Source organism: Acanthaster planci, linkage group LG01 (assembly GCF_054643075.1).
Source record: "Acanthaster planci isolate LZ-2023a linkage group LG01, COTS_SCS, whole genome shotgun sequence".
Taxonomy (NCBI): Eukaryota; Metazoa; Echinodermata; class Asteroidea; order Valvatida; family Acanthasteridae; genus Acanthaster; species Acanthaster planci.
Window position 1 is genome coordinate 2,030,802 of NC_141777.1, and position 25,129 is coordinate 2,055,930.

General features: G+C 40.6%; 2 protein-coding genes across 3 annotated transcripts; one reads left to right on the forward strand and one right to left on the reverse strand.

Moving 5' to 3' along the window:
* Positions 1 to 695: 695 nt before the first annotated feature.
* On the reverse strand, positions 696 to 12,446 carry pole2 (DNA polymerase epsilon 2, accessory subunit). The gene is made up of 14 exons (XM_022225790.2): positions 12,190 to 12,446; positions 11,700 to 11,803; positions 11,035 to 11,188; positions 9,554 to 9,710; positions 7,702 to 7,785; positions 7,318 to 7,374; positions 6,566 to 6,687; positions 5,521 to 5,783; positions 4,647 to 4,761; positions 3,949 to 4,026; positions 3,183 to 3,291; positions 2,620 to 2,796; positions 2,424 to 2,491; positions 696 to 1,809 (listed from the first exon to the last, which is right to left on the reverse strand). Exons 1-14 carry the CDS (start codon positions 12,252 to 12,254, stop codon positions 1,791 to 1,793), a joined length of 1,572 nt encoding a protein of 523 aa, XP_022081482.2. The 5' UTR covers positions 12,255 to 12,446; the 3' UTR covers positions 696 to 1,790.
* A 116-nt stretch (positions 12,447 to 12,562) lies between these two features.
* On the forward strand, positions 12,563 to 21,171 carry LOC110974266 (adenosine 3'-phospho 5'-phosphosulfate transporter 1-like). 2 transcript variants are annotated; one of them, XM_022225792.2, is made up of 4 exons: positions 12,563 to 12,855; positions 13,735 to 14,025; positions 17,022 to 17,128; positions 18,444 to 21,171. In XM_022225792.2, exons 2-4 carry the CDS (start codon positions 13,746 to 13,748, stop codon positions 19,437 to 19,439), a joined length of 1,383 nt encoding a protein of 460 aa, XP_022081484.2. In that variant the 5' UTR covers positions 12,563 to 12,855; positions 13,735 to 13,745; the 3' UTR covers positions 19,440 to 21,171. The 2 variants fall into 2 exon arrangements, with proteins under 2 accessions (XP_022081484.2, XP_022081485.2); XM_022225793.2 differs by having other exon boundaries at positions 13,735 to 14,016.
* The last annotated feature ends 3,958 nt before the right edge of the window (positions 21,172 to 25,129 follow it).

Sequence of the window (25,129 nt, forward strand, 5' to 3'; positions counted from 1 at the left end):
TCCTTAATTGCACAATTGGGATAGTGAAGATACTCCTTAATTGCTCAATTGGGATAGTGAAGATAGTCCTTAATTGCTCAATTGGGATAGTGAAGATACTCCTTAATTGCACAATTGGGATAGTGAAGATACTCCTTAATTGCACAATTGGGATAGTGAAGATAGTCCTTAATTGCTCAATTGGGATAGCAAAGATAGTCCTTAATTGCTCAATTGGGATAGTGAAGATACTCCTTAATTGCACAATTGGGATAGTGAAGATACTCCTTAATTGCACAATTGGGATAGTGAAGATCGTCCTTCTTTGCACAATTGGGGTAGTGAAGATAGTCCTTAATTGCTCAATTGGGATAGTGAAGATACTCCTTAATTTCACCATTGGGATAGTGAAGATACTCCTTAATTGCACAATTGGGATAGTGAAGATACTCCTTAATTGGGAGAGTGAAGATACTCCTTAAATGCACAATTGGGATTGGTTGAATAAAGTACTGAAATGTCCTATAAAAGTATTTTCACGACTATTTACATAAGATAAACATCTAAGAAGCCATAAGAGACTTCAATTTGCAAAGGAACCCTGGCTTTGCACCTCTCCTTTTAACACCATAAATGCTGCCTTTTACACTAACCTAAGGCATATTTTGTGCATGTGAAAAAAATTGTCTTAGACCAATGTTTATTCCATTCATGTTTCCAAACAATCTTCATAGATGAGGGTGCTACCCTTTATTTAAACTGATGCATTTAACAACAGTGACTTTACAAAAACAATTTCTTTTCAAACATAAGACATGCTTTATTTCATTTTGAAATGTACAGAAAAGACAGTTTCTTTCATGAACAAGTATTTGAAAAGGTGACATGCATTGATAAAATCAGAGTCAACTGAAAAATAAAAAAAGTGTCAAGATAACCTTGTTAATAAGACCACAGTTAACACAAGATTCTGCTCATGACAAGGAAATTTTAGGTTCCAGTCTTTTGGTTTTTTTTTATACTTTCATTCTGGATAATACAAGTTAATTTGCCAAGTCCAAAAGGCCTCTTATTAACGAGATTTGACTGTATTTACAGACAAACCCTTCAAGTAATTCATGGGGAGAAAAGAACAAAAATCCACCGGTTCACGAGTTGGCATCTGCATCGTTAATGCTTCATGGTCTTATAAAAGATTTCAATTGAGTGAGACAAAGATGTCTACAGGCTGTGACCTTAAATAAGGCCACAATTCATCAAGACCAGGCCTTCAAAATAAAGAGTTTGCTAACAAAAGACAATGGTATGTTGCTAACAAGGCTGTTGTTGATTATTCCTGGTTATGTATGCTTTACATGTTTTCCACCATCTGGGGTGAGACTGGAGGAAATTATATATCCACGGAATTACCATCGGAGGTTTTAAGAGCCCACAGCAACTGAAGGTCTATAGTTTACGTGTAAATTTATATTTGCCTACAGGCACCCCTTAATATATCTATTTCTTGCATTCTATGTCAATTTTTATAGTGTACACAAAAACACCTCAATTGTAAACTCAGTTTCAAAAAAGATTTAAATTTCCTGAAATTGAGAAAATCCGGATGAAAAAATGCTGACAATCTCACCCCAGCACCATGTACCTCTTACAAAATAACCTTCAGCGGAGTTAACAGAATGAGTCCTACGGTGAGAAACTTGTATCCTGGGCATCAAGGTTAACAAGCAAGCACACAAGGTTAGGCTCAGCATTGAGGAGCTACAGCATTAGAGGTTGTGGCTGGGACAAATTGCCTCGTTTGGGTCCGCCTTTTAGTCATCTTCAATTTTGCTGGAAAAGAAATAAAATAAGTGCATTATAAAGCTTTTCAATCTGTACACACAAGCAGCCAGCAGGACTGCAAGCAAAGTTTTCTCACAAATGATTTCAATGAACAAATATTGGGTGAACAGTTTGAACAAAACATTCCAAAATGAGGAGCATCCTGCATTACCTCACAGCAACAGCGCCCTCATTTGTCAGGAAAAGCGTGGAAACTTTAAATGTTTAGAAGTGTGCTTTTCAATGAGAGAAACCGATGAAAAAACCAAAAAGGCATGCAAGGTAAGTTTCTTCCTTTTATGAGGAGTGGAAATTGGCAAAAAAGATCACCAAAGTAAAAAAAATTCACATCATGGACTATTAAACCTCTTCATTCAAAAAATATTCAGAAGCTCGGGAAGAACAATTCACTTTTCTGGAACTTGGATGTCTCCCTTAAGTAAGATTTGAAACATTTCACTGTTTTTTTTAGAAGACATTGATTTCACAGGTGTACCTACAAACCCTCACTCTTCGTCTATGTCTCCACTAGTAAATGTCCGATTTTTTCCCTTCTTACATTAACTAATACAACGACCAACAACATAAACACAAACAAGATACCATTGGAATTTATACATTACCTGTCCTCGATCTCCTTAGTTTGGGGGTAGTACACCTTAAAGCCAAAACCACTTTTGGAAAAAGAACCCTGAAAAAAAAAACCAAACAAACACACCTTGAAGACTTGATGCACTGAATGCTTACGTCTTGAGGCTCAGTTCATTTTATGCAAATATAACACCGAGGTACCTTATTCAGACTTTTAAAGAGGCTTACCGTATTGGTACACTTGCAATTTGCGTTGCTGATGGTGAAGGGGTCGTACTTGTCCCCAAACACGACCAGATCTGGCAGGGGATAGAGTCTCATGGCATTGTCGTAGGACCAGTAGATCGGGGATGCGTGGAGGGGGAGAGGGCAGAGATGGGACTGGCAGACTACCGTCTTGACAAACTGAAAAAAAAAACAGAGTGAGTAAACCTACAGTTAAAATGTAAACAGTTGGTGAACTGTGAACTTGCAGTGAAGTCAGCTATCTTCAAATCTAAGAACGAGTCTCTACTATAAACAGTTATGCAGGTGAAGTTGCAATGCAAGATACGAGTGGGAGCCACAAACTTCTTGCCAACATACACAGGAAAATAAAACTGTGTCTGCCTTGTCACAGAGTTATTTGGCACTGATTAGAATTAGCGATAAATACAGCGTTACTAAGACTCATCTAGGATGGAAATTGAACTTCTTCCGATTGCTATCACTTGATCTCAAGAGAGTACCTACACGTATTTTTGACATAAAAATATGATTTCAACACAAGCTTTCGCATTCCTGCTACTCACGTGATTGGGAATTTCTGCACTGTTGTCCGGGAAACGGATGCAGTTCCGGCACATCTTCATGACGATGTCCTCTCGAAACACAACAATCTCCTGGGTGCAGTACTGTATCCTAACAACGGAGCAACAAGAAAATTACAGCAGGCAAAGGTCACTGCCTCTGCGAACGTTCAAGGCGCTCATGTGACAGCCACTTTTAAAAAGCAGCGTTTTGTAGTTCAGAAGTCCCAGTCTTGGTGTGTTTACATTGACCCATCAGATTGATACCTTTTAGAAACTTCAACTGTGAAAATGATGGGTCTGATTTTATGAATTGTGTATGATGATGCAAAAACTGAAATACACATCAGTTTCTTTGAAATAAAGTGCTTCGTATTTAAATTCCATGTCTCCATTAGCACACAGATTGATTAGTTTTATGGCACTGCTCGCCACATTTACTTGCTTATCAAAACTAAGTTTGAAACCACCAGCAAGCAAGTACCAGTCGCACAAATTTAAGCTTCTTGCCTGTTACTGCAAAGCGCCAACATTTTGGGGCCAAGCAATTTCAGTGTTAATCAGTTCAACCATGCTGGCCCAAAACACACATCAACTACAGTGCAAATACATGTATACCTATTATTTTATAATGCAAAAATTTTCATCGAGGAAATTAAAAAAAAACTTGCCATGATGTCCTTGGAAATTCTGTTGCCTTTAACTTCAATATGCTGTCACGATGGAGAATCTTTGTACGGAATTTTTAATTTGTTTTATCTATGCTTACCTGCATGGGTTTGTAGTGAATATGGCGGAAGGGACTTTACGACAAAACTCTTCCGTGATCACTTCTGGAATGGGAGGCCTGAGTATTAAGACAAAAAAAAAGCAAAACCTCTCATGTGATCACATCTTGTCTTTTTTCATGACTTCTTCGATCAAAGTGCTTGCCAGCACTTTGCACCTTTCACGCGCTCAACAAAAGCATACCATTCCAGAGGTATAGTGAGTTGACCAATCAACACACTCTGAAGTCCATGTACTGATGCAATGACATGACCGAAAGCACAAAGCATTTTGCCATAGAATGCTTAGCAGTTTTTTTAATCAAGTACCAATGAATTGGCAAGGGCAAATATCAATATACCTCGTGAATGCAAAGAGGTGTTCTTTCCCTTTTGGACATAATTGCTGTTATAACAAATGCTACTTCCGTTTCACTTAGCAACGTACGATGGATGATATGTATCATGTACCCTTGTGTGAAAGAAAACGAGTAAGTTTCTGTCCCCTACATTCTTGGTGAGACACTGCCTTGTTATGAGGCAAAGATTTCTCCTAAAAACTGGCACACCTTAAGTTCTCTGGAATGGGAATGGGAACCTTACCCTTTTGATGTTCTGTATGATGTGTCAATCCAGTGCTTTGCTTTAAAGTACGCTGTGAAATATTTATCACTGATTAGTTTGAAGTCCCAATTCATACCTAGGCAGAATTGCCGCTGGTCCGGGATCTTGTGGTCCAGGAACAAAGATGAACCGACTGCTCTGAAGCAGGGTGGGATACTCTGCCAACATGTCACCAAGAGATTGTAGTGACTCTGCAGGGACGGAAGAAACACTTCCTGAGCATAATCCTTCACAAGAGTTACTTTCTTTCTTTTCATGGTTTTGGTAAGGACATTCTGCACATCATCAAAGTCAATACAGCGATGTAAATTTAAGACATCTTGTTGTCATTTACAAAACTAGGCAACTCAAGCCCCATGTAAAGCAATAGTTGTCGCTGTCCTTTAACCACCAAAGTAAAGCAAACCAATTTTGCATTTTGAATGCGTTATAGAGGCATTTCCCTCACTTGAAGTACATTACAATCGCCAATGTTGTAGCTGAGACCAGTCACAAGACCAGACGCAAGACCAGACACAAGACCATCACAAGACCAGACACAAGACTAGTCACAAGTAACAAAGTGATCGATGACAAATTAATGATTTTGTTGGAATTCATTTGAATATTTAATGACCTAATTGAATTCCGACTGGTAGTCTTATAATGGGCTTGTGATAGTCTTAAAGAGTCTCAACTACAACATTGCTCCAGATGCTTTGACCGGATTTCTGGACCACTTCAACAAGGAAAGATTCCAAATAATTCAGTCTAATGGAGGGCATCAATTAGCCAGTTTGGTATTTCAGAAAGCCAAGGTCGTCCGGTAACAATGCACACATGTGAGCCAGCGTATAGCTGCACTAATAGAACAGACTATCAAGTGCACAAAGCTGTTCCCAAATAGCCACGTACTGGGCATGTGCCAATGGAATACAGAACTGGCTGATTCCCGACGAGTTTTCCCATACCTCGCAGAGTTTTGACGTGGTTGCTCCCGTACGGCTTGGAGGTAAAGCTCCCGCAGAAGACAAAACAGGTTGGTGGCATCTCTGAGTAGCCGTTGAAGAGCGTGTTGAGCTTCTCACGGACTCGCAGCTGGTCCAGCCAGATGTCCGACACAAAAACAAACATGGCGTCCTCGTTGTCTTTCTCTATGTCTAGGAGCTTGGCTGAGGACTTAGCACAGGTTGAAGAGGGACCCCCAAAGAAGTTCACACTGCCAAAATATGCTCTAATTGCAAAATAACACAATTACGAAAGTACTGGGTATTAAGTTTTCAACACTGGAAAAAATATAGAACTTTTTGTAAGAGACCAGGAAAGTGCTGAATAATCCTGAGGGAAACATACTCACTGCAGTCATTATAAGCTTCAAATGGCACACTTTTACTCACTTTAGCAAAAAACCAAAATTTTTGAATAAAAATTAGCAAGGTGGACTAATCCAGTGTTGGGGTCAAACAGAAGAATTAATTTTTTTTATGCACATGCTGTGTATGCAGTCATGACATACACATCAATAACATCCGAAAACTTGCTACAAGCCGACGGTTTTAACTGTCATTTCCAGATGAAGGCACACGTCATGAAATATCAGTTGCCTATAAATAGACCTCATTCATGGTGGAGCCATGTTCCCTGATTCTACCTCACTCAATGTAATCTGTTAAATGGGGTGGTGCCAGACTAATTGGGGTTCCAAGTGTCATTTTCATTTTTTCCAACATGTGGTTCAAAACATTTAGATGTAACAAGTTATGCACCAACATGAACTGGCATTGATTTTTATTTCATCACTTTCATTTCTACTCTCGGGTTTCCAAAATGAAAGCAAAACCTTCTTTTCAATTCAATATAGCTGACTTGTGAATAACGACTTCTTCCCAAAGTTTAAAAGTTCATTTCATGATGCAGCACTGTGGATTTCTTCTATCGCATTTATCGGTGTATTGATAAATCGCCACATCCCTGTAAGTCACGACAGGTCACTCCAACTAAGTAGTAGATACATGCCTGGTAGCCTCTGCTGATTCGGGGGGAGGGAAACCGAACGCTGTGATGTGAAAGACCTGGTCTTCATACCACCCCTCTGCTAACACAAAACAGTTCTCAGTGAACAGACCGGTGTGGAACTGGTACACGGATCGTCAAAGGAATACAAAAGTCCTTTTGAAAGTTGACTGGTCACCAACTATTTACGTGGTGTTCAGAGCAGTTTGCTTATGAAAGCTAGTTCAAAAGGTGTGAGTATACAAGTGGAAGTACATGAAAATGGGTCTTGGTCTTTACTCTCAGAGTTGCTTCTGAAAAGCCGACTTGAATTCCAACGTTTATTGTTATCAAGCATCAGAGCTGAATTTTTATGAGAAACCTTTTGAGAAACATGCATTTGAAGAATGTACAAACTCAAATAATCAGCTCTGAAACAGGAAAACATTATTTTAGACAATTTCTTTGATCAAGAAAGTTCTAACACATAGACTTTCGAATCACACTGGGTTTACTCTGGCAGGTCCTCTCACAAGGGCCTTTTCACCATGTATCGATACTTGTGTGTCAAAAACAGCTTCTCTCAGGATATTTATGGTTGAAGTAAGGACAGCCCAACTACAATAACGTTACACTGAAGTTTAGTGTCCCAAGTACCATTCTAATGAGGCACTAGGTTACTGCATTCGTTGAATTTTTGTACAACTCAAGACAGTCGTTTCTAAAAATGTTCATGGAGGTGAGGTTAATGCATCTCTTTGGATTTCAAAGGATATTGCTTTGCTGAGGTCAAGCTGAACAGCTCCAGTGGGATCTTCCAGGAAAAACTTGCCCTGAAGAGAAAGAAAGAAGTTGGCAGCTTCTGCATACTTCATTTCACAAGCTACAATCACACCACAAGAAAACAAGAACTGTGAACTGATCCCACGCCACATTACATCAACAAAAAGGGTTCATATTTTTGTGTATCAAAACATATGCACTCTATATTATTTACAGCTCCTTTTGTCGCAACCAGTGAGGCAATTGTTTTATAATATTTCTACTTGCTGGAAATTTAAGCGTGATGCAACTCAAATTCCGATAAAGTGTAGAGTTCAGGACTGTGCTGAAGAAAAGCTGCTATTAATGTGCGAGAAGACAGAGAAACTTTGTTTTACCTCTTTGAGTTGAGTGAGCATGCCCAGCACGATAATTTCTCCCAGTTTAGCAGTGCTTCCCAACAGAAATTCCACAGGTTTAAGCTGTGATTAAAAAATACATAAAAGTTTCATTTTTTCCCCAAAGATAACTTTACAAAATAAGGAGGGCCTGACGTTTCAATCCTAGAAGAATCTTTCTCAAGGCAAAATGGCCATTTTAGGTACATTTTGCAATCTACGTGTAGATACACGAGCTTACACCTATACGTACACGTGAGCAAAAATTTTTTACTTTCAGGTAAAAATTTGTGCCTGAAACTAGTTTGGCCTTGACTATGGCTACCACTTGCAACATTAGTAAACAGGACATCTATACAAAGGCTTGCATGGTAGCCATCTTGAAGGACAATTCTTTTGTTCCACATGGAAACCTCATTTTTGCATATCCTGAGAAACAAAAGCACCGACCTGCAAGATGGCAGCCATGCAAACCCTCTATAGGCTACAGAAGTCCGGCTAAGAGTAAAGTGGTCTGATTTTCCAGTCAATCGAATTCTGTTCAACCAATGTACACACTGAATTCTCTGACTCTGGAATCTGTAGATGAGGCTAAGTATTTAGGAATTTTACTCAACCGCCGATTAACTTGGTCGAGCCGTATCAGTTATGTTACCTCGCGAGAAAACAAGATGTTAGGATTTTTACCCAGTATGTCTAGAGGTATTTTGTCACGAACTTTTCTTTGCTTGTATAAGTCCTTGGTTTTACCACTCTTAGAGTATGGACAACCAGTGTGGAACCTATACACGACAAATCTTGTTGATATACTGGGACAGATTAAAAGAAGAGCTTCACGTATTATTCTAAAGCAGCGTAGAATGGAAATGTCTTATCAGGAGAGATTAGCTAAACTTAACTGGCAAACGCTAGAATCACGTAGGAATTATTTGTTCATTTCGTTTGTGGCGAAGTCCTTGTATGGCCAGGTTAAGAGAAAGATTATATCTAGGCTCATTACAGTTAACTGCAGGCATACTGATGATGTCAGATTTACCTATTTTGTCTCCAGAACTCAGCGTTTACATTTTCTCCAATCCACGCATTTCCAAGGCTCTGGGATGAACTGCCTAAACAACTACACATAGATCTTGTGACAACTCCACTAAATTCATGGTTTAAGAGCTTGAAAGAGTTTTTGTTTCACTGAGTGTTATTATTCAATTCCTTCTCCTTGTCATAGTTGATGCTACAGTTTCGTCTCGCTAGTTTTTACGCCTGATTATTTTAAACTGTTTAATTTTTTTGGCTATGCTTTAACTTATAACCTTTTTACTGATTTTATTTTTTACTTTTCTCTACTAATGTTTACTATTCTAAACTATGTATATCGAATGAAAGTATGTCTTTAACAAATGTTTATTGTTTTAAAGTTTTAATGTTAATCGTTCCCTAGTTAATTGTTTAAATATTTGTCTTATTGGGACAGCAGGTCCTTGGATCATAGTATTTTACTTTTGCTGCTCCAAGCCTTTCTTGTTATATTTATGAGGAATGGCTAAGTAAATAATAAATAATAATAATAAAAAGTCCACCAAAAGATAGAACGCCAAAACACCAACAATCCAAACGTTTAAAGCCTTGAATCTGGCCAAAATTACATCTGAGGGGTGTAACGAATACCAACTAAAATCAGATTTTTTGTTTGGTACAAGTGTACAGTCACAATTCATTTCATCCAGACTTTAAGAGCAAACAGCCCAACAAAGCAATGTAGCCAACAATTCAATGAATCAATTCAGCAGAACAATCAACCTGAAAACGGAGGGAAGAAAATATGAAACAGTAAAAAATGACCCAGACCATACAGCACCTGAAATTTCCTGGTGTTGTTATCTGTGATAGCCCCAGGCACTGGTGGAGTGAACAGACTGTGGCGGGACGTCCGTTGGTGTAGCAATGTGTAACGCTCAAGGAATAGGTCAGCTTTAGCCTGGGCACCAGGATGGAGGCAGGGAACCGAGTTGTTCCTTCAAAAAATGAAAAAAGTCATCAACTTACTTCCTATACAAGAACAAAGATCACTGAGTTAAAGGGTAGAAAGAAGCCTTTGTATTTGAAGGTTACCCAAAATATTTTTGTATACTGTTCCAAATGAATTTTACAAAAATTGTTTAAAGTCTGATTCCTGTTGCATTTCTCCCAGCGAGCCAGTCATAGTGGTTGGTCTATTATTTATCTGCACAGACTGTCAACTACACTCCGAGTGAGCCTCTATCAAACAAGACACCGAAAGGGGTGACTCCACCAATTGAGCATAAATTGACTTCGCTTAACGTGAGTTATCTAACAGGTGTTTCAGGTCCTTGGTGCAAAGTGTTCACCACTTGGTAATGTTCACATGCTCAAAGAATGCACAGACAGGAGTATAAAGAATTCGGTGCAAGTGGCCAGCGAGGAAAAGTTGCCTTTTTACTGTTAAGGCTGGCTCATGGCACAACAGTCAACTAAAGTATGATTTTTGTGACATCAGATCAAATTTTCACATCACGAATTTGCAACAAAGTTCAACAAATTTCAGCTCAAGTAAATGTTGCTGTAAACCTTTTGTGCCATCAAATTTGCTTGGCCTGGCAATCGCCTGAACTATGAACGAGCCTTAGGATGGCCGGTGTGTGCACTAAACGAATACCATTCGTGTGCAGGTTAAGTAAAACACCAATTCACACCCCATACAAAATGCCTTATGCCACAGTGTCCCTGACAAAGCGCATAGTATAATGTGATTTTATTTCATACAGTCACCTCATAAAGCCTAGAGCAAGGGATTAAGGTACACGCATAAGCCAAGAGACACAAATGCACAGTTTTTATACAGGAAAATTACGAAACATTTTCACGTGTACTACAAAAAAAGACGAAATTTTGCAGTTCATTGTCTGGGCTGTGTAGGCCTGTTTTGCCTCACAAACCTTTCTTACCTTCATTTTGAGAGGACTTTTGACTGGAACGGGCCACAGCGTAGATATGTCATTGTGGCAAAGTTGAAACAAGTCAATGGAAGACTTTGAGACGATGATGACACACTAGTCCATTTTAAAAGTATTGCGCATGCTCAGAACAATGCGCGCATGCTCAGAACTGGTAAAAAGGACCGGTATGTTTGCAACCAACAAGTGTCTCAATGTCTCCCATTATTTTAGCCTTTTTTGGCACGTCAATATTGCATATGGTTGGGTTTAAGTCACTGTTGGCAAATGACCCATTCTGTGTTTTTTGATTGTCAGAGGATATGTGACTCAGTGATCAAATCTCTACATGGATTTGAAGAAAAAGAAATTCTTGCTCACTCACTTGAGGAATTTCTTTCTGTCATGGTTGTATGTGAACCTGGGGACGGTGAACGCATCGATGACAGCAAACGCCCTCTCGCTCTCTTCTACCTCTCCCTCATTGCACTCATCTATGGCTGCCTTGAGTGTTTCCATGGATACCAGTGATGATGCCACTGTGCCATGTGTGGAGAAAAAAGAGTGTCACTTTCAATTTCATGGTATGCAACTTTTGTAGTTCAGCTCACCACAATTAATTTTAAACGTGCTGGAAAATTAAACCAAATGTATGACAAAGGTTGTCTGCCTTATTAAAAAGCAAGTTAGGGTTACTGTATTTCTGTATTTCTCAAATAAAAATTAGCCATTCTGTACATTTATTGCAAATGCTGCTCTAAAGAAAAAATTGTCATAAATTGAGAACACAACACTAATACCCCTGGAATTTTAATGATAAAAAGGCAAACTGAGGTCAGAATTCTTTATAGATGTATGGTCATTCATAATGCCAAATTTAGCGGGCGAAATGTTGGAGTGCATACTTATGCTTTCAGAATTTTTCAGACCAATCTCATGGTGTTTGTGTACCGGGTATTAAGTGATGTCTGTGTTTGGAACTCTTTCCCAAATGGGCACTCAATGAGCCATCAAAGGCAAATTGAATTTGGGATGTTAAGGCAAACTTACGCGGCTGCTTCTGGACAGCTTCAATGATTCGCTCCAAGCAGTCATCTCTCTCACGTACATCATCCACTGATCCCAGAGCCTCAACCAAGTACTTGATGGCATCACTGTCATTATAAATTCAAAGTAACAAAGAGATATAACAACGTTAGGTTAGGGCATGTACTATGGGGCCAGCATGAAATATGATGTAACAAACTAACAAAGTACATGTACATGTAGGGGCCTACATGTATGACTGTTTCATGACCAGGATGACTCATTCACCAGTTAACATTTTGATTGGCATGATGCATGACTGATGACTGGCATGATGGTACTTCGAGAACTTAAAGTCACTACTCCATCATACTCACACGGAGTATGACGGAGTAGTGACTTTGAGTTCTCGAAGTAGGGTGACAGGCAGCCTTCCATCACACGATCACATCAACATCACATTCAATCATGATCGATCAATCAATCATGTCACACTGCAACTCACACGACTCACCTGCGCAGAGACAAGCCATTCATCTTGAATGCTGAATTCACTTTAGATTTTACTTTTGCTGACATGTTACTATTTTCTCTGCCTGATAACGTAAATTTGAAGTTTGAAAAGAACTTACAACTCTGGAAACGTTACTACTAGTAAAAAAACTAGGCCTAGGCTACAGTTCAAACTGCAAGAAGACATGTAAGATCAGGGGTCAATTGCTTGATCCAAGATTTCCAGATTTCCCGCGGTTTGAGGGCGCCACCAATTTCCTAATACATGTAGTCAGCCCTGTCTAATCCCTAACCGTCGCTACACTCTGTCAGATACGACTTGGACGATATTGATCTGAACCCAGACTACATGCCCAGACCAGCCGACACTGTACTTCCAATTCCACGTACGGCACCATCTCCATGCAGTCCGTCCGTACAAGACGTGCACATAGCTACGCCTAGCATGCAACAGTGCAATGGTAAACCGGGTAAACATTACCAGCGTCGGTTTTGTTCATCCGGCTGAGAGCTGGCTAGCCACGTCTACGCTTGTCGCCGGAAAGACTTGAAGTAGTCTCTATCGTCTTTGCCTCTCGCCATGACTCACACAACTTCGTAAATTTCATCTGTGAGCCTTCCCCTGTGCTGTCTAAGTTAGTCTGATAACTAAGTTCGGTAAAGGAAGGTAAGGTTGCTGTGGACCTTGTTGTCGGTTGTTTCAACCGTTTTTTGCAACTGAGCAAGGCTAAGAAAGTATGCCTAGCTGAGACAGTAAGCCTACCCCCGGAACTGTGGGTCCGATGTCCACCCCGCTCCTACGTGGAAGCGGGGCGCGGGGCGGACGTTGGACCCCACAGTTCTGGGGGTACATAGGCGCGCCTAACTTTAAGGTAGTCTTGGTAGGCCTAATGATGCAAAGCAAGCTTGACCAGTGGCAGTCAATGGCAGTAGGCCTAGGCCCAGCTGTAATGCGTATCTAGCTAAGCTTGGGACCAACATGTTGCCCTTTTTTTTGGGGGGGGGGGAAGCATTCCACATATAGACGCCACTTGACAGCCTGCGCACAAACCCAATCATGGTCTGAAAAGTTCTATAAATGACCAGGCATGCCAGGCCCAAGGCCTACCACTTTTTTTGGGGAGGGGGGTGGGGGAAGTGAGAATCCTTTATGGATGAAAAAATGGGGAGAGGGCTGTAGAAATCTCAACTCTAACTTAAATTACTTTTTAACCTGTTCAGTGGGTTGTGGACTTGTTGAAACCTTTGTTTTGAGTCTGCATATGTATTGGTATTCCTGCTTTACCACACAGTTACAAGATAAGCCAACAGACTGACAGTAAGGGTGTGGTGTGTTTTTTTTTATGTCGACCTACTGATAAATATAAATATTATCTTGGGGTTGTTATATTTGTGAAAAAGGACCTTTTCATGTTATGTATTGAAAGACATTTCATGTTCAATATTTTCTCCTGCAATAGGATTCAATTCAAAATTTCCATATAGTGAATTGAATCAATTATTCATAACTCATAATTTGACTTAAACTTGAAAACCGTGTTGATAGCTGAGTTCACCATGGCAGTCCATTGTGGCAGTGCTGTCATGTTGGTGATAGTCTTGGTTGCGGCAGTCTGGATCCATGCCTCCCACGCAGCCCTTAAGAACCCGGCGCCCATTGGACCGGTGGGACCAGCGGCTGGTGCTGATGCCAAAGCCGCCCAAGCTGACTGGACTGACTTCTGGCTGGTACGGCTGACCCTCAACATCCTGGGCTATGGCTCGGTTTGCCTGCCGGCCTGGCTGATCATCCGGTATGTCAAGCGCTCTGGCTACCTCGAGCGGGGAGGTGAGAACGGTAGGAGCAAGAATCCCCCAATTCCTTCACGCTGCTTCTTCATCTCACTCACCTTGCATGCCAGGCTTGAACCTTTGATGTTTTAATGTTCTGCTCACATATAGATTTCCGCACATCATCTCATCTTGTAATGCAAGTTTTAGAAAGCTAGTTGATGTGTTTGTCAAAAGGCAACTACGGTATAAAAAAGAGCACATATGGTATTTGGCAAAGAAAAAAGGTTGAAATGAGTAAAATTCCTCTTTTTGCATATTTCTGTTGCTTACTCTCTGAAAGGTTACAGTGCTTGAAATATAACATTTACAGGGTTAGGACGTCAAATTCAAGTCCTGGTTTGCTGCAGAAGCCTGTTCAACACAGGATTTTATGTACATGTATCATTTTTTAACGCTAGACGGCACATAAAGAATGCATCATTGTCTTACTGCACCATGTCGAATTGCTTTGTGGATTTGAGGTTAGGAGATTACTAGCTATTACAGCTTTGAACAATTATGTGTTTGTTACTACTAAACAGCAAGTTAGACGGCAGTCAAATGCCTTAGTAACCTCATAGTAAGTTTTCACTCTGTTTGACATAAGCTGTCTGTACTCAAGTCTAACTCCGGTTTACAGAAACTGTTGTTAGCACACAATCGTTATGCAGACTTGTTACATGCACATTATACCATTTGCAGTGTTTCCTGTTATTCCACACTGTTAATCAAGGTTACAGCGTTTAGTCCCAGTGGTTCCCAAATGGCAAATATTTACAGACACTGACTGCAATCCTGAGCAGTTGGCCAGAAAATAATATGTACTGAGCACTACAGAAAAGCTGCATCCGAATTGCTCCGTTGGAAATGTGTGGAGACGCGTAGACAATAGACCTAGCCGTAGCTCTGGAAGCCCATTTCGGACACAGCCTAAATGGTTGCAAAATTGTGCATTATAGCCAAATCTTTGGCTACTCTTTGAAATTTGCCGGCTTGAATTCTGACCATGCTTGTTTGTCTTATAGTCTAAATGCTTCATACATGTACTCATATACTGCACTGTAATTGGCTTTCACCCAAAGTGGTCAATGAGTTCTGGTTAACGTGTAGAAACTTTCTGACTAGACTTAAGCCACTGAAGCTTCACTTACATGTGAAATAACATGCACATTGTATTAACACGTAACATAACATGTGCAGCACAGTTCTCTTAATATTATGCACACCAAGCAGCAAGTTTTTGTAAAGTCCATGGCCGTTATGAGAGAAGAGTTGTTGCACTTGTCTTCCCTCCCACCTTCCGTCGGAAAAAAGTGGGGAGGAAAAAAGAAAAGAAAGACAGAAAAAGGAAAAAGAAAATGTAAAAAAAAGGAGGAAAGGGTGTGAAAATTACCAAATTTCTTGGGAATACCACTGATATACCTGCTTTTAACAACCTTCCACTGTGTGCCATGTGTTTTTTTTTTCAATTTGTTTCTGACGAGTGCTTTGACGACCCCCCCTCCCCCATCAGGAAAAGCTTTTCCCCTCTTGATGATGCCCAAGGGCAAGGCTAATAGACCATGGGAACTGTAAAGCTTTGATGTGGGTGACTAATATTCAAACAACTAATTAACATTTGTAAAGGATAGTGAATATTTCAGCATCTGCACAACAGCTGTCATGTCACAGAACACACAAACTGACTCCACCTGCACTTTGCCTGTTCACTAATATGCTCAATATTTTCACAATTAACATACAACATTCGTATAAGATATCTTTCCTCTGTAATTAATGCATTGAAATTAACAAGTTCAAATTGTTTGGGGATGCTTTGTATACAACCTTATAATTAATGTTGACCGTCCAACAAATTTTTATTTTATATCATTTGGCTCAGACACACCAGTATGCAAATATTTGCCCATGATTTCGACTGAAGTCAGCTTGTCTTTTTTTCTGCTGCATTTCTTTTTCTGATTAAAGAGTGATGAATAGAAATTAAATGTGATGTAAAAAGTTGTCCTGAACACCATGTGAGTTGTTTTTGTTTTGGGGTGTTTTTTTTGTTTGTTTTTTGAAAATAAAATGCATGAAACACAAAGCAACAACAATCTAAAAAAAAATCAGTAGACCAGCTGTTTGTCTAGGTTTCATTTGGGCTGGATTTCACAAAATGATCAACTGAAATAAACATATCTTCACAATGTCATTATTAAAAGTTTGAAAACACTGAGTGCTGTGAGTATCCTGACAAGGTTTGACACATTGAAAAGAGTCCTTGAATACTGTGCACATTAATGCCTCAAGTACATGCAGATTGTTTCAACTTATCATTGCAGAACTGTTTGGTTTGTTTCCATCAAAAAACACATGCAGGACATGTAGCGTAGAAAAATGTAGAATGAACTCAGAACAAATGTTTTTTGTTACTCTCGAATTCTGCGAAAAACACCGAACTCCATGTAAAAAATCTGGATAGCTCACTGGCCAGTCCAAGCAGCAGAAAAAATGACACTGCACACGGTTTCCAATTCCTCCATTGGAACGTACAGAGGGAACCAGTCTTAGCCACTGCTATCATTCAGACAAAATCTCTCCAAATCTGTTGTTCGTAGAATGGTTGTATGGGGGACATTACCTCTTGCAACCAGTGGGCTATCCAATTTCCAGTCGGTGTGTTTCATGAAACATATCTTCCAGACCATGTGAACAAAGGACCCCTGCTCTCGCAAATCAAATTACTTATTTAAGCCAACCCCCAAAGCAAGTATTAATACCTTACTTCTTGTTGTTTGTCACTCCAAAGAGGTAGCTCTACATATTTGCAAATACGAGTAGTGTTCTGTGTTGAATTTACTGGGAACATGTGCCAGCAACAAGTGTGTCAGGCTGTGGGTGTTGATGGTCCAATTTGTCCTTTGGAGATTGCTCTGTGTTGACTGAGCTGGATGTCTTATTCAGGGATTTATTTGTTTCTGTTGGCAGGCCATAGTTGCATGTTTAAGACCTCACTGATTTAATTTTTTCTCTTGGCAGGCCATAGTTGCATGTTTAAGACCATCCGTGTGTGTGTGGCTGGCAATGAAGAGAAAGCAAGCATCGAGGAAGGAGGGATAAAAGGAAAGGTCCCAGAACCACCTAAGGTAACAAGAAAGAGGGACGCTTTTGAAATTAAGAAAAGAAAAACAGTGGAACGCCACTGTAATGAACACCAGTTTGCTGGACATTTGGAAATACTGAATATCCCCCAGACTCCCAAATATTCTTTGCACTTTAGCCGAACATTCAAAATTTGCTTGAAATAATAGAAACATCATTAGAACTGATGGTAATATGAGGAAAATCATGCTCTTTAAGGAACAGCGGCAAGCATGAGGCAGGGCCTGTTATGCCTGTATCGTTCATTGTCGGCATGGCCACAGGCGGTCATGTCAACCGGCTGCTGAGTAGGTGTTTTTATTCCTATGGTATATGCATATGGTATATGTGACATGGCGATTCCGATGCAGAAAACTTCGCAAGATAATCGCTACAAAGCTGGGGGATTTGAACACAAAAAAAAATCACAGAAACAGACAATAAATACGCAGATAGACCATAACATTTGTGACTTAACTTGCAGAATTCTTTGATGATGTCACTAATTTTGATCGTCTTCCAAAATGCTTACCTGAGATTACGTTGGCGACTTTGGACATGTATCCACTGCCAGTGTTACTGTCTAAGACTGGTTCCCGATGCGGCCCATTTATTAAAGTGCCATTTTACCAACAGTATAACTATGCTACATGTCACAGGACTCAAGGAATACTGATACTCCCATTGAGGACTACCTCCAAGCTGGAACATGGAAGGAGGTGAACCTCCGTTGAGCAAAATGCAGGAATTTCATTGTTTTGAACTTCATCTTTTTCATATAAGTGTTAGCCCCAAATCCTCAAACCGAAACACTTTGTGGGCTAGGCCAACACACATTTGAAGGGGCTGGAGTTCGGAATGAGTCTGTGCAGGCAATGACTGAAAATCGTTACATTGTATACCAAACATTTTTTGTGGACCCTGTCTTGTTCGTTATAGCGCCTTCCACTATAAATCCGTGTCTTATAATTAAAAAAATTTATTTGTACTGAAATAGAGCCTGTTACAACGAGCAAGTTTGGTGTTTCAGAAAAGCAATGTCATCTCAGAACAAGGCATGCGAGCTTGAACATGTTCTGCGTGTGTGAGTTGGCATATGACCGCATTGGTAGCGCTGACATTGCTCATTGTTTTGCTGTTCTCTGATGACCACTGACACGTTCCATTTCGGGCATACCTTGGTGGAATACCAAAGTGGTTCATTGAGTAAAGAGTTATACATTTGTATTCACAAGGACGAATGGTATCACCAAACTTCTGATTGGAAAATGATCAAAATGTATGTTGTTATTGGCCTTTTACCTTTTTTTGTTTTCTTAGCATAACCGAGCCTTGGTCCTTGTCTCCTGTGTGGTTGGTCTACAAGGATCGTACCTCACCTGGGGTGTTCTCCAGGAGCGCATCATGAAACACGAATACGGCAAAGACGAGAGCAACCCCGGGGAGAAATTTGCTAACTCGCAGTTCCTGGTCTTCATGAACCGCATTTTGGCCTTCACGGCGGCCGGCCTGATCATACTTGCCACCCGACAGCCCCGGCACACCGCTCCCCTCTACAGGTATTCCTACTGCTCCCTGTCCAACGTCATGAGCAGCTGGTGCCAGTACGAGGCCCTCAAGTTTGTCAGCTTCCCTACCCAGGTGCTGGCCAAGGCCTCCAAGATCATCCCCGTCATGCTGATGGGGAAGGTGGTCTCGGGCAAGTCGTTTGAATACTTTGAGTACGTGACGGCCGCCATGATTTCGGCCGGCGTGACCATGTTCCTCCTCTCTCAGGGTAAAGAGGCAACTGGGCCCACTACAGAGACGACCTTTTCGGGGGTGATCATCCTCATCGGGTACATGATGTTTGACAGTTTCACCTCCAACTGGCAGGCGGAGCTGTACAAGCAGTACAACATGTCCAGCATGCAGATGATGTTTGGAGTGAATCTCTTCAGTTGTGTCTTCACCAGCTGGTCGCTGGTGAGTCAAGGCGGCTTCACCTACGGGATGGGGTTCATGCTGAACTACCCCACCTTCATGTTCCACGTGCTGCTGCTGTCGCTGTGCTCGGCCACGGGTCAGCTGTTCATCTTCTACACCATCTCGCAGTTTGGGGCGGTCGTCTTCGTCATCATCATGACCACCCGGAGCGGGCTGGCCATCTTCCTGTCCTGCCTCATCTACGGACACCCCGTGACCGTTGTCGGTGTGCTCGGCGTGCTGATCGTGTTTGCCGCTCTCTTCTTGAGAGTCTTCTTGCAACAGCGCAAGAAGGCACAGAGAGCACGTGAAGCGAAACAGACAGAGCTCAGCAACGGTAACAAGGTTTGAACCAATCAAAAAGTTTACTCGTCTAAATTAATGGCTTTAGTTTTACTTTGGAACTCGGACAACACTTTGTTGAGTCGCTTTGTTCCAGTTCACACTCATAGCCTCTTTTGAGGTTGTACATCTCGAGGCAGGCTATGTACACTCACTGCCACCCATTGGACTCTTATAGTTTTGTGTCCTTGTCACGTCACCTTGAAATCTCCAGAAAGTAGCCAATTATATTGACAGGGAATTGGGAAAAGGGAGTAAGTTTGTATTACACAACGGCTGGTATCTTGAAATGACTTTTGATTCTGTGGGCTACGGTCAACACTGCTCCTGATTCATTAAGCCTTCCTGACGTTATGTACAAAATGTTTCATCTCTGCTTGAACTGGTTAATTCACAATTGCTGGATGATTTGGCATGGAATGACCAACAGATTTCTGTTGGACCTGTGGGCTACCTGTAGCACTAAATGTGTTTTGTTGCACATTTGAGCTAATGAGTTATGTAAGCACATACGCCATCCGTATTCTGTACTTTGTTGAAAATTACAATGGAATTTTTGGCGGGAGATTTTTTGTTATGCTATATTTTCCTCATGTTCAAGGACAAAACTGATGGTTGTATGCATGTTAAGTGTAATTTGTGTAGATGCTATGCGTTGCTGGCTTCTAGGCTGTGTCTGTCATTTTAATTTAGTTAAAATGAATGCACTAAAGGTTTACTCGATCCTATGCCAGTGATACTTAGCTCTTGGCCTTTGGGGACACCTAAATGCATAATCTCTATTGTAACTACTGAAGGTGACGAGTCATTCACTGAAAACTGACTTGGAATGATGAGATGAAGTATGGCTTACTTTGTGAGGGGGATGTAGCTGGTGTCCTTGTGGTGAAACGTTTTAATGATGCGGGTGAATCAAGGGGCCGGTTTGTTCCACACGGATCTGGATCTCGATCAGTGATCCCAAAGGTGGTTGGCTCAGCATCAGATCACTGATCTCGATCAAGATCCGTGTGAAACAAACAGGCTCAATATGTGCCATATCCCAACCGGGAGCGTTGTGGGTGTCGGCAGGAACTTCAAGACGTGTTTCCAGTATCTCCGACTTTTTGATTGGTGGAAAATTGACCCTATGGCCAGTAGTCATTCAGAGGGGCAACTGTTTGAAAAGTTTGTTTTCCCCTGATTGAAGTACAATATTAGTAAGGTAGTAAAGGTGATGACAGGGTGTAGTACAACCCATGTATTGGGGTGCTTCATATGTTTGTGTATGTCGAAATCACCTATGTACGGTATGATAAACCTCAATACAACCCATGTATTGGGGTGCTTCATATGTTTGTGTATGTCGAAATCACCTGTGTACGGTATGATAAACCTCAATACAACCCATGTATTGGGGTGCTTCATAGGTTTGTGTATGTCGAAATCACCTGTGTACGGTATGATAAACCTCAATACAACCCATGTATTGGGGTGCTTCATATGTTTGTGTATGTCGAAATCACCTATGTACGGTATGATAAACCTCAATACAACCCATGTATTGGGGTGCTTCATAGGTTTGTGTATGTCGAAATCACCTATGTACGGTATGATAAACCTCAATACAACCCATGTATTGGGGTGCTTCATATGTTTGTGTATGTCGAAATCACCTGTGTACGGTATGATAAACCTCAATACAACCCATGTATTGGGGTGCTTCATATGTTTGTGTATGTCGAAATCACCTGTGTACGGTATGATAAACCTCAATACAACCCATGTATTGGGGTGCTTCATATGTTTGTGTATGTCGAAATCACCTGTGTACGGTATGATAAACCTCAATACAACCCATGTATTGGGGTGCTTCATATGTTTGTGTATGTCGAAATCACCTGTGTACGGTATGATAAACCTCAATACAACCCATGTATTGGGGTGCTTCATAGGTTTGTGTATGTCGAAATCACCTGTGTACGGTATGATAAACCTCAATACAACCCATGTATTGGGGTGCTTCATATGTTTGTGTATGTCGAAATCACCTGTGTACGGTATGATAAACCTCAATACAACCCATGTATTGGGGTGCTTCATATGTTTGTGTATGTCGAAATCACCTGTGTACAGTATGATAAACCTCAATACAACCCATGTATTGGGGTGCTTCATAGGTTTGTGTATGTCGAAATCACCTGTGTACGGTATGATAAACCTCAATACAACCCATGTATTGGGGTGCTTCATAGGTTTGTGTATGTCGAAATCACCTGTGTACAGTATGATAAACCTCAATACAACCCATGTATTGGGGTGCTTCATATGTTTGTGTATGTCGAAATCACCTGTGTACAGTATGATAAACCTCAATACAACCCATGTATTGGGGTGCTTCATAGGTTTGTGTATGTCGAAATCACCTATGTACGGTATGATAAACCTCAATACAACCCATGTATTGGGGTGCTTCATATGTTTGTGTATGTCGAAATCACCTGTGTACAGTATGATAAACCTCAATACAACCCATGTATTGGGGTGCTTCATAGGTTTGTGTATGTCGAAATCACCTGTGTACGGTATGATAAACCTCAATACAACCCATGTATTGGGGTGCTTCATAGGTTTGTGTATGTCGAAATCACCAATGTACGGTATGATAAACCTCAATACAACCCATGTATTGGGGTGCTTCATAGGTTTGTGTATGTCGAAATCACCTGTGTACGGTATGATAAACCTCAATACAACCCATGTATTGGGGTGCTTCATATGTTTGTGTATGTCGAAATCACCTGTGTACGGTATGATAAACCTCAATACAACCCATGTATTGGGGTGCTTCATATGTTTGTGTATGTCGAAATCACCTGTGTACGGTATGATAAACCTCAATACAACCCATGTATTGGGGTGCTTCATATGTTTGTGTATGTCGAAATCACCTGTGTACGGTATGATAAACCTCAATACAACCCATGTATTGGGGTGCTTCATAGGTTTGTGTATGTCGAAATCACCTGTGTACGGTATGATAAACCTCAATACAACCCATGTATTGGGGTGCTTCATAGGTTTGTGTATGTCGAAATCACCTGTGTACGGTATGATAAACCTCAATACAACCCATGTATTGGGGTGCTTCATATGTTTGTGTATGTCGAAATCACCTGTGTACGGTATGATAAACCTCAATACAACCCATGTATTGGGGTGCTTCATATGTTTGTGTATGTCGAAATCACCTGTGTACGGTATGATAAACCTCAATACAACCCATGTATTGGGGTGCTTCATATGTTTGTGTATGTCGAAATCACCTATGTACAGTATGATAAACCTCAATACAACCCATGTATTGGGGTGCTTCATATGTTTGTGTATGTCGAAATCACCTGTGTACGGTATGATAAACCTCAATACAACCCATGTATTGGGGTGCTTCATAGGTTTGTGTATGTCGAAATCACCTGTGTACGGTATGATAAACCTCAATACAACCCATGTATTGGGGTGCTTCATATGTTTGTGTATGTCGAAATCACCTGTGTACGGTATGATAAACCTCAATACAACCCATGTATTGGGGTGCTTCATAGGTTTGTGTATGTCGAAATCACCTGTGTACGGTATGATAAACCTCAATACAACCCATGTATTGGGGTGCTTCATATGTTTGTGTATGTCGAAATCACCTGTGTACGGTATGATAAACCTCAATACAACCCATGTATTGGGGTGCTTCATATGTTTGTGTATGTCGAAATCACCTGTGTACGGTATGATAAACCTCAATACAACCCATGTATTGGGGTGCTTCATAGGTTTGTGTATGTCGAAATCACCTGTGTACGGTATGATAAACCTCAATACAACCCATGTATTGGGGTGCTTCATATGTTTGTGTATGTCGAAATCACCTGTGTACGGTATGATAAACCTCAATACAACCCATGTATTGGGGTGCTTCATATGTTTGTGTATGTCGAAATCACCTGTGTACAGTATGATAAACCTCAATACAACCCATGTATTGGGGTGCTTCATAGGTTTGTGTATGTCGAAATCACCTGTGTACAGTATGATAAACCTCTGTGTGCTCTTTAGTTTTAAAAAGGTTTACTTTTTATGTCTGGTTTGTAACAACAAATGCTCTGGTAAGAAGTTGATGAACAGTGCTGCTAAATGTACATGTACAGTGTACGTTAAACTTTTCTTGAGGGAGAGTGCCTATTACTTTTAAAAGAATGTACTTAAAAACACATTCTGATGCATTTTTTCTATTCTTTGCCATGGATGAGGAAGTCGATTTTATTTTCCAATGCAGGTTATCCCCACGTGCTTTAAAAACCTACAAAACTCTTTTGTTGCCAAGTAGCACGCGTGGAGCTGGAGGCAATTTCGTTGCGCAGCGTTGGGTCATACATGTAATTCCCTGTAGTTTGACACAGTGTTTTAAGTGCACATTCCGCATAGCCAGGGATATCCTGGATAAATAAGAATGCATCAAGCGTTACCAAGGTTACCAAAGGTAAAGCACTGAAAGACTTGGTCATCAGTTTTGTGATTGTGGGGAAAATCTACATTGATTTTTCTCTTAACGTTTTTTTGTATTGTATTGTTTTTCCTTGGTAGTTTAACTGGGCCTTGGCATTCTTTGCTCTTGGTCTTCAGTTTCCAACTGGGATTCTCTCGAAGATGTCTCAAAGAAATATGAATCTGGCAAGCTTAAGAATGACACTGAAAAATAAATGTTTGTATGCCAGATATTCATAAGTTACATTCGTGCTCACATTAAGTAAGTAGCTGCCTCAACAGAAAGATGTGATTGGTCAGTCTTGGACAACAAGGTGACACTCTATGGTTGGGTTATACCTGTACATCATCAAGGTAACCTGAATCGTTGACACTGATTGGTTGATCCTGTGAATACCACATGCGGCGTTACTCATGTTGCAGAGTCTTTTTGCCTTCTGCCAAAACCATAGCCCCGGGCTTAGGTGTGTTCCCATCAGGCTAAGATGCGACAGGGTTGTGCACATTCAACTGAAAACTGGCCATGTACACATTGCACTTCTTGCAAGTAACCCTCATAGTGCCATTAGTGGTGGCAGCACAAATGTTATATCCCACTACCCATGTGTGCTTTAAGAAATACCAAGTGCTTACAAGTGCAGAGTAATGATGTGGGGGGGTGCTGGAAGACAGGACTTTTTGTAGTGCTTCTGTACACGTACCACTGTTGTACTCTTGGGCAGTGTACATGTAGTTTCCAGATGCACCACAAATGTAAGGGTTAAATGTATGAATAAACATAAAATTGTGGGTGAGTGGACTTTACATAAACTCTGGTTTTTTTTTAACATTTCCCAGCAAAACCCATTTCCTGTCTAAACATATGGGAGGGTGTTTCATATCGCAGCTTTTGTTAAAGACAACAAACTTTGATGTGCAATTTCTAAGAACAAAGCCCTCCCACTTTATTTGAACATTACATATTTTATAGTTTTAATCCTCAAAGTTATTAATTAATGCGTCAGTTGACATACCAAAGTATGTTTGCGGTGAAGACTTGATTGCTTAATGCAAGGATCATATCAGTAAAAAGCTGTTCACTTGATGTCGTCTTCAATAAGAACACATTTCTGTACTTAAGGCCATATGCAGTGTTCCAATAACACATTCAAATAAGTAAATGCACATGTATATCAAAA

Coding starts and splice junctions, on each gene's coding strand:
- pole2 (XM_022225790.2), bottom strand. CDS start 12,254: ATGTCAGCAAAAGTAAAATCTAAAGTGAATTCAGCATTCAAGATGAAT. Junction 11,189..11,699: donor AGCTGTCCAGAAGCAGCCGC/GTAAGTTTGCCT, acceptor CACATGGCACAG/TGGCATCATCACTGGTATCC. Junction 3,292..3,948: donor TTCACTACAAACCCATGCAG/GTAAGCATAGAT, acceptor CTCCGTTGTTAG/GATACAGTACTGCACCCAGG.
- LOC110974266 (XM_022225792.2), top strand. CDS start 13,746: ATGGCAGTCCATTGTGGCAGTGCTGTCATGTTGGTGATAGTCTTGGTT. Junction 14,026..17,021: donor CGAGCGGGGAGGTGAGAACG/GTAGGAGCAAGA, acceptor TTCTCTTGGCAG/GCCATAGTTGCATGTTTAAG. Junction 17,129..18,443: donor AGGTCCCAGAACCACCTAAG/GTAACAAGAAAG, acceptor TTGTTTTCTTAG/CATAACCGAGCCTTGGTCCT.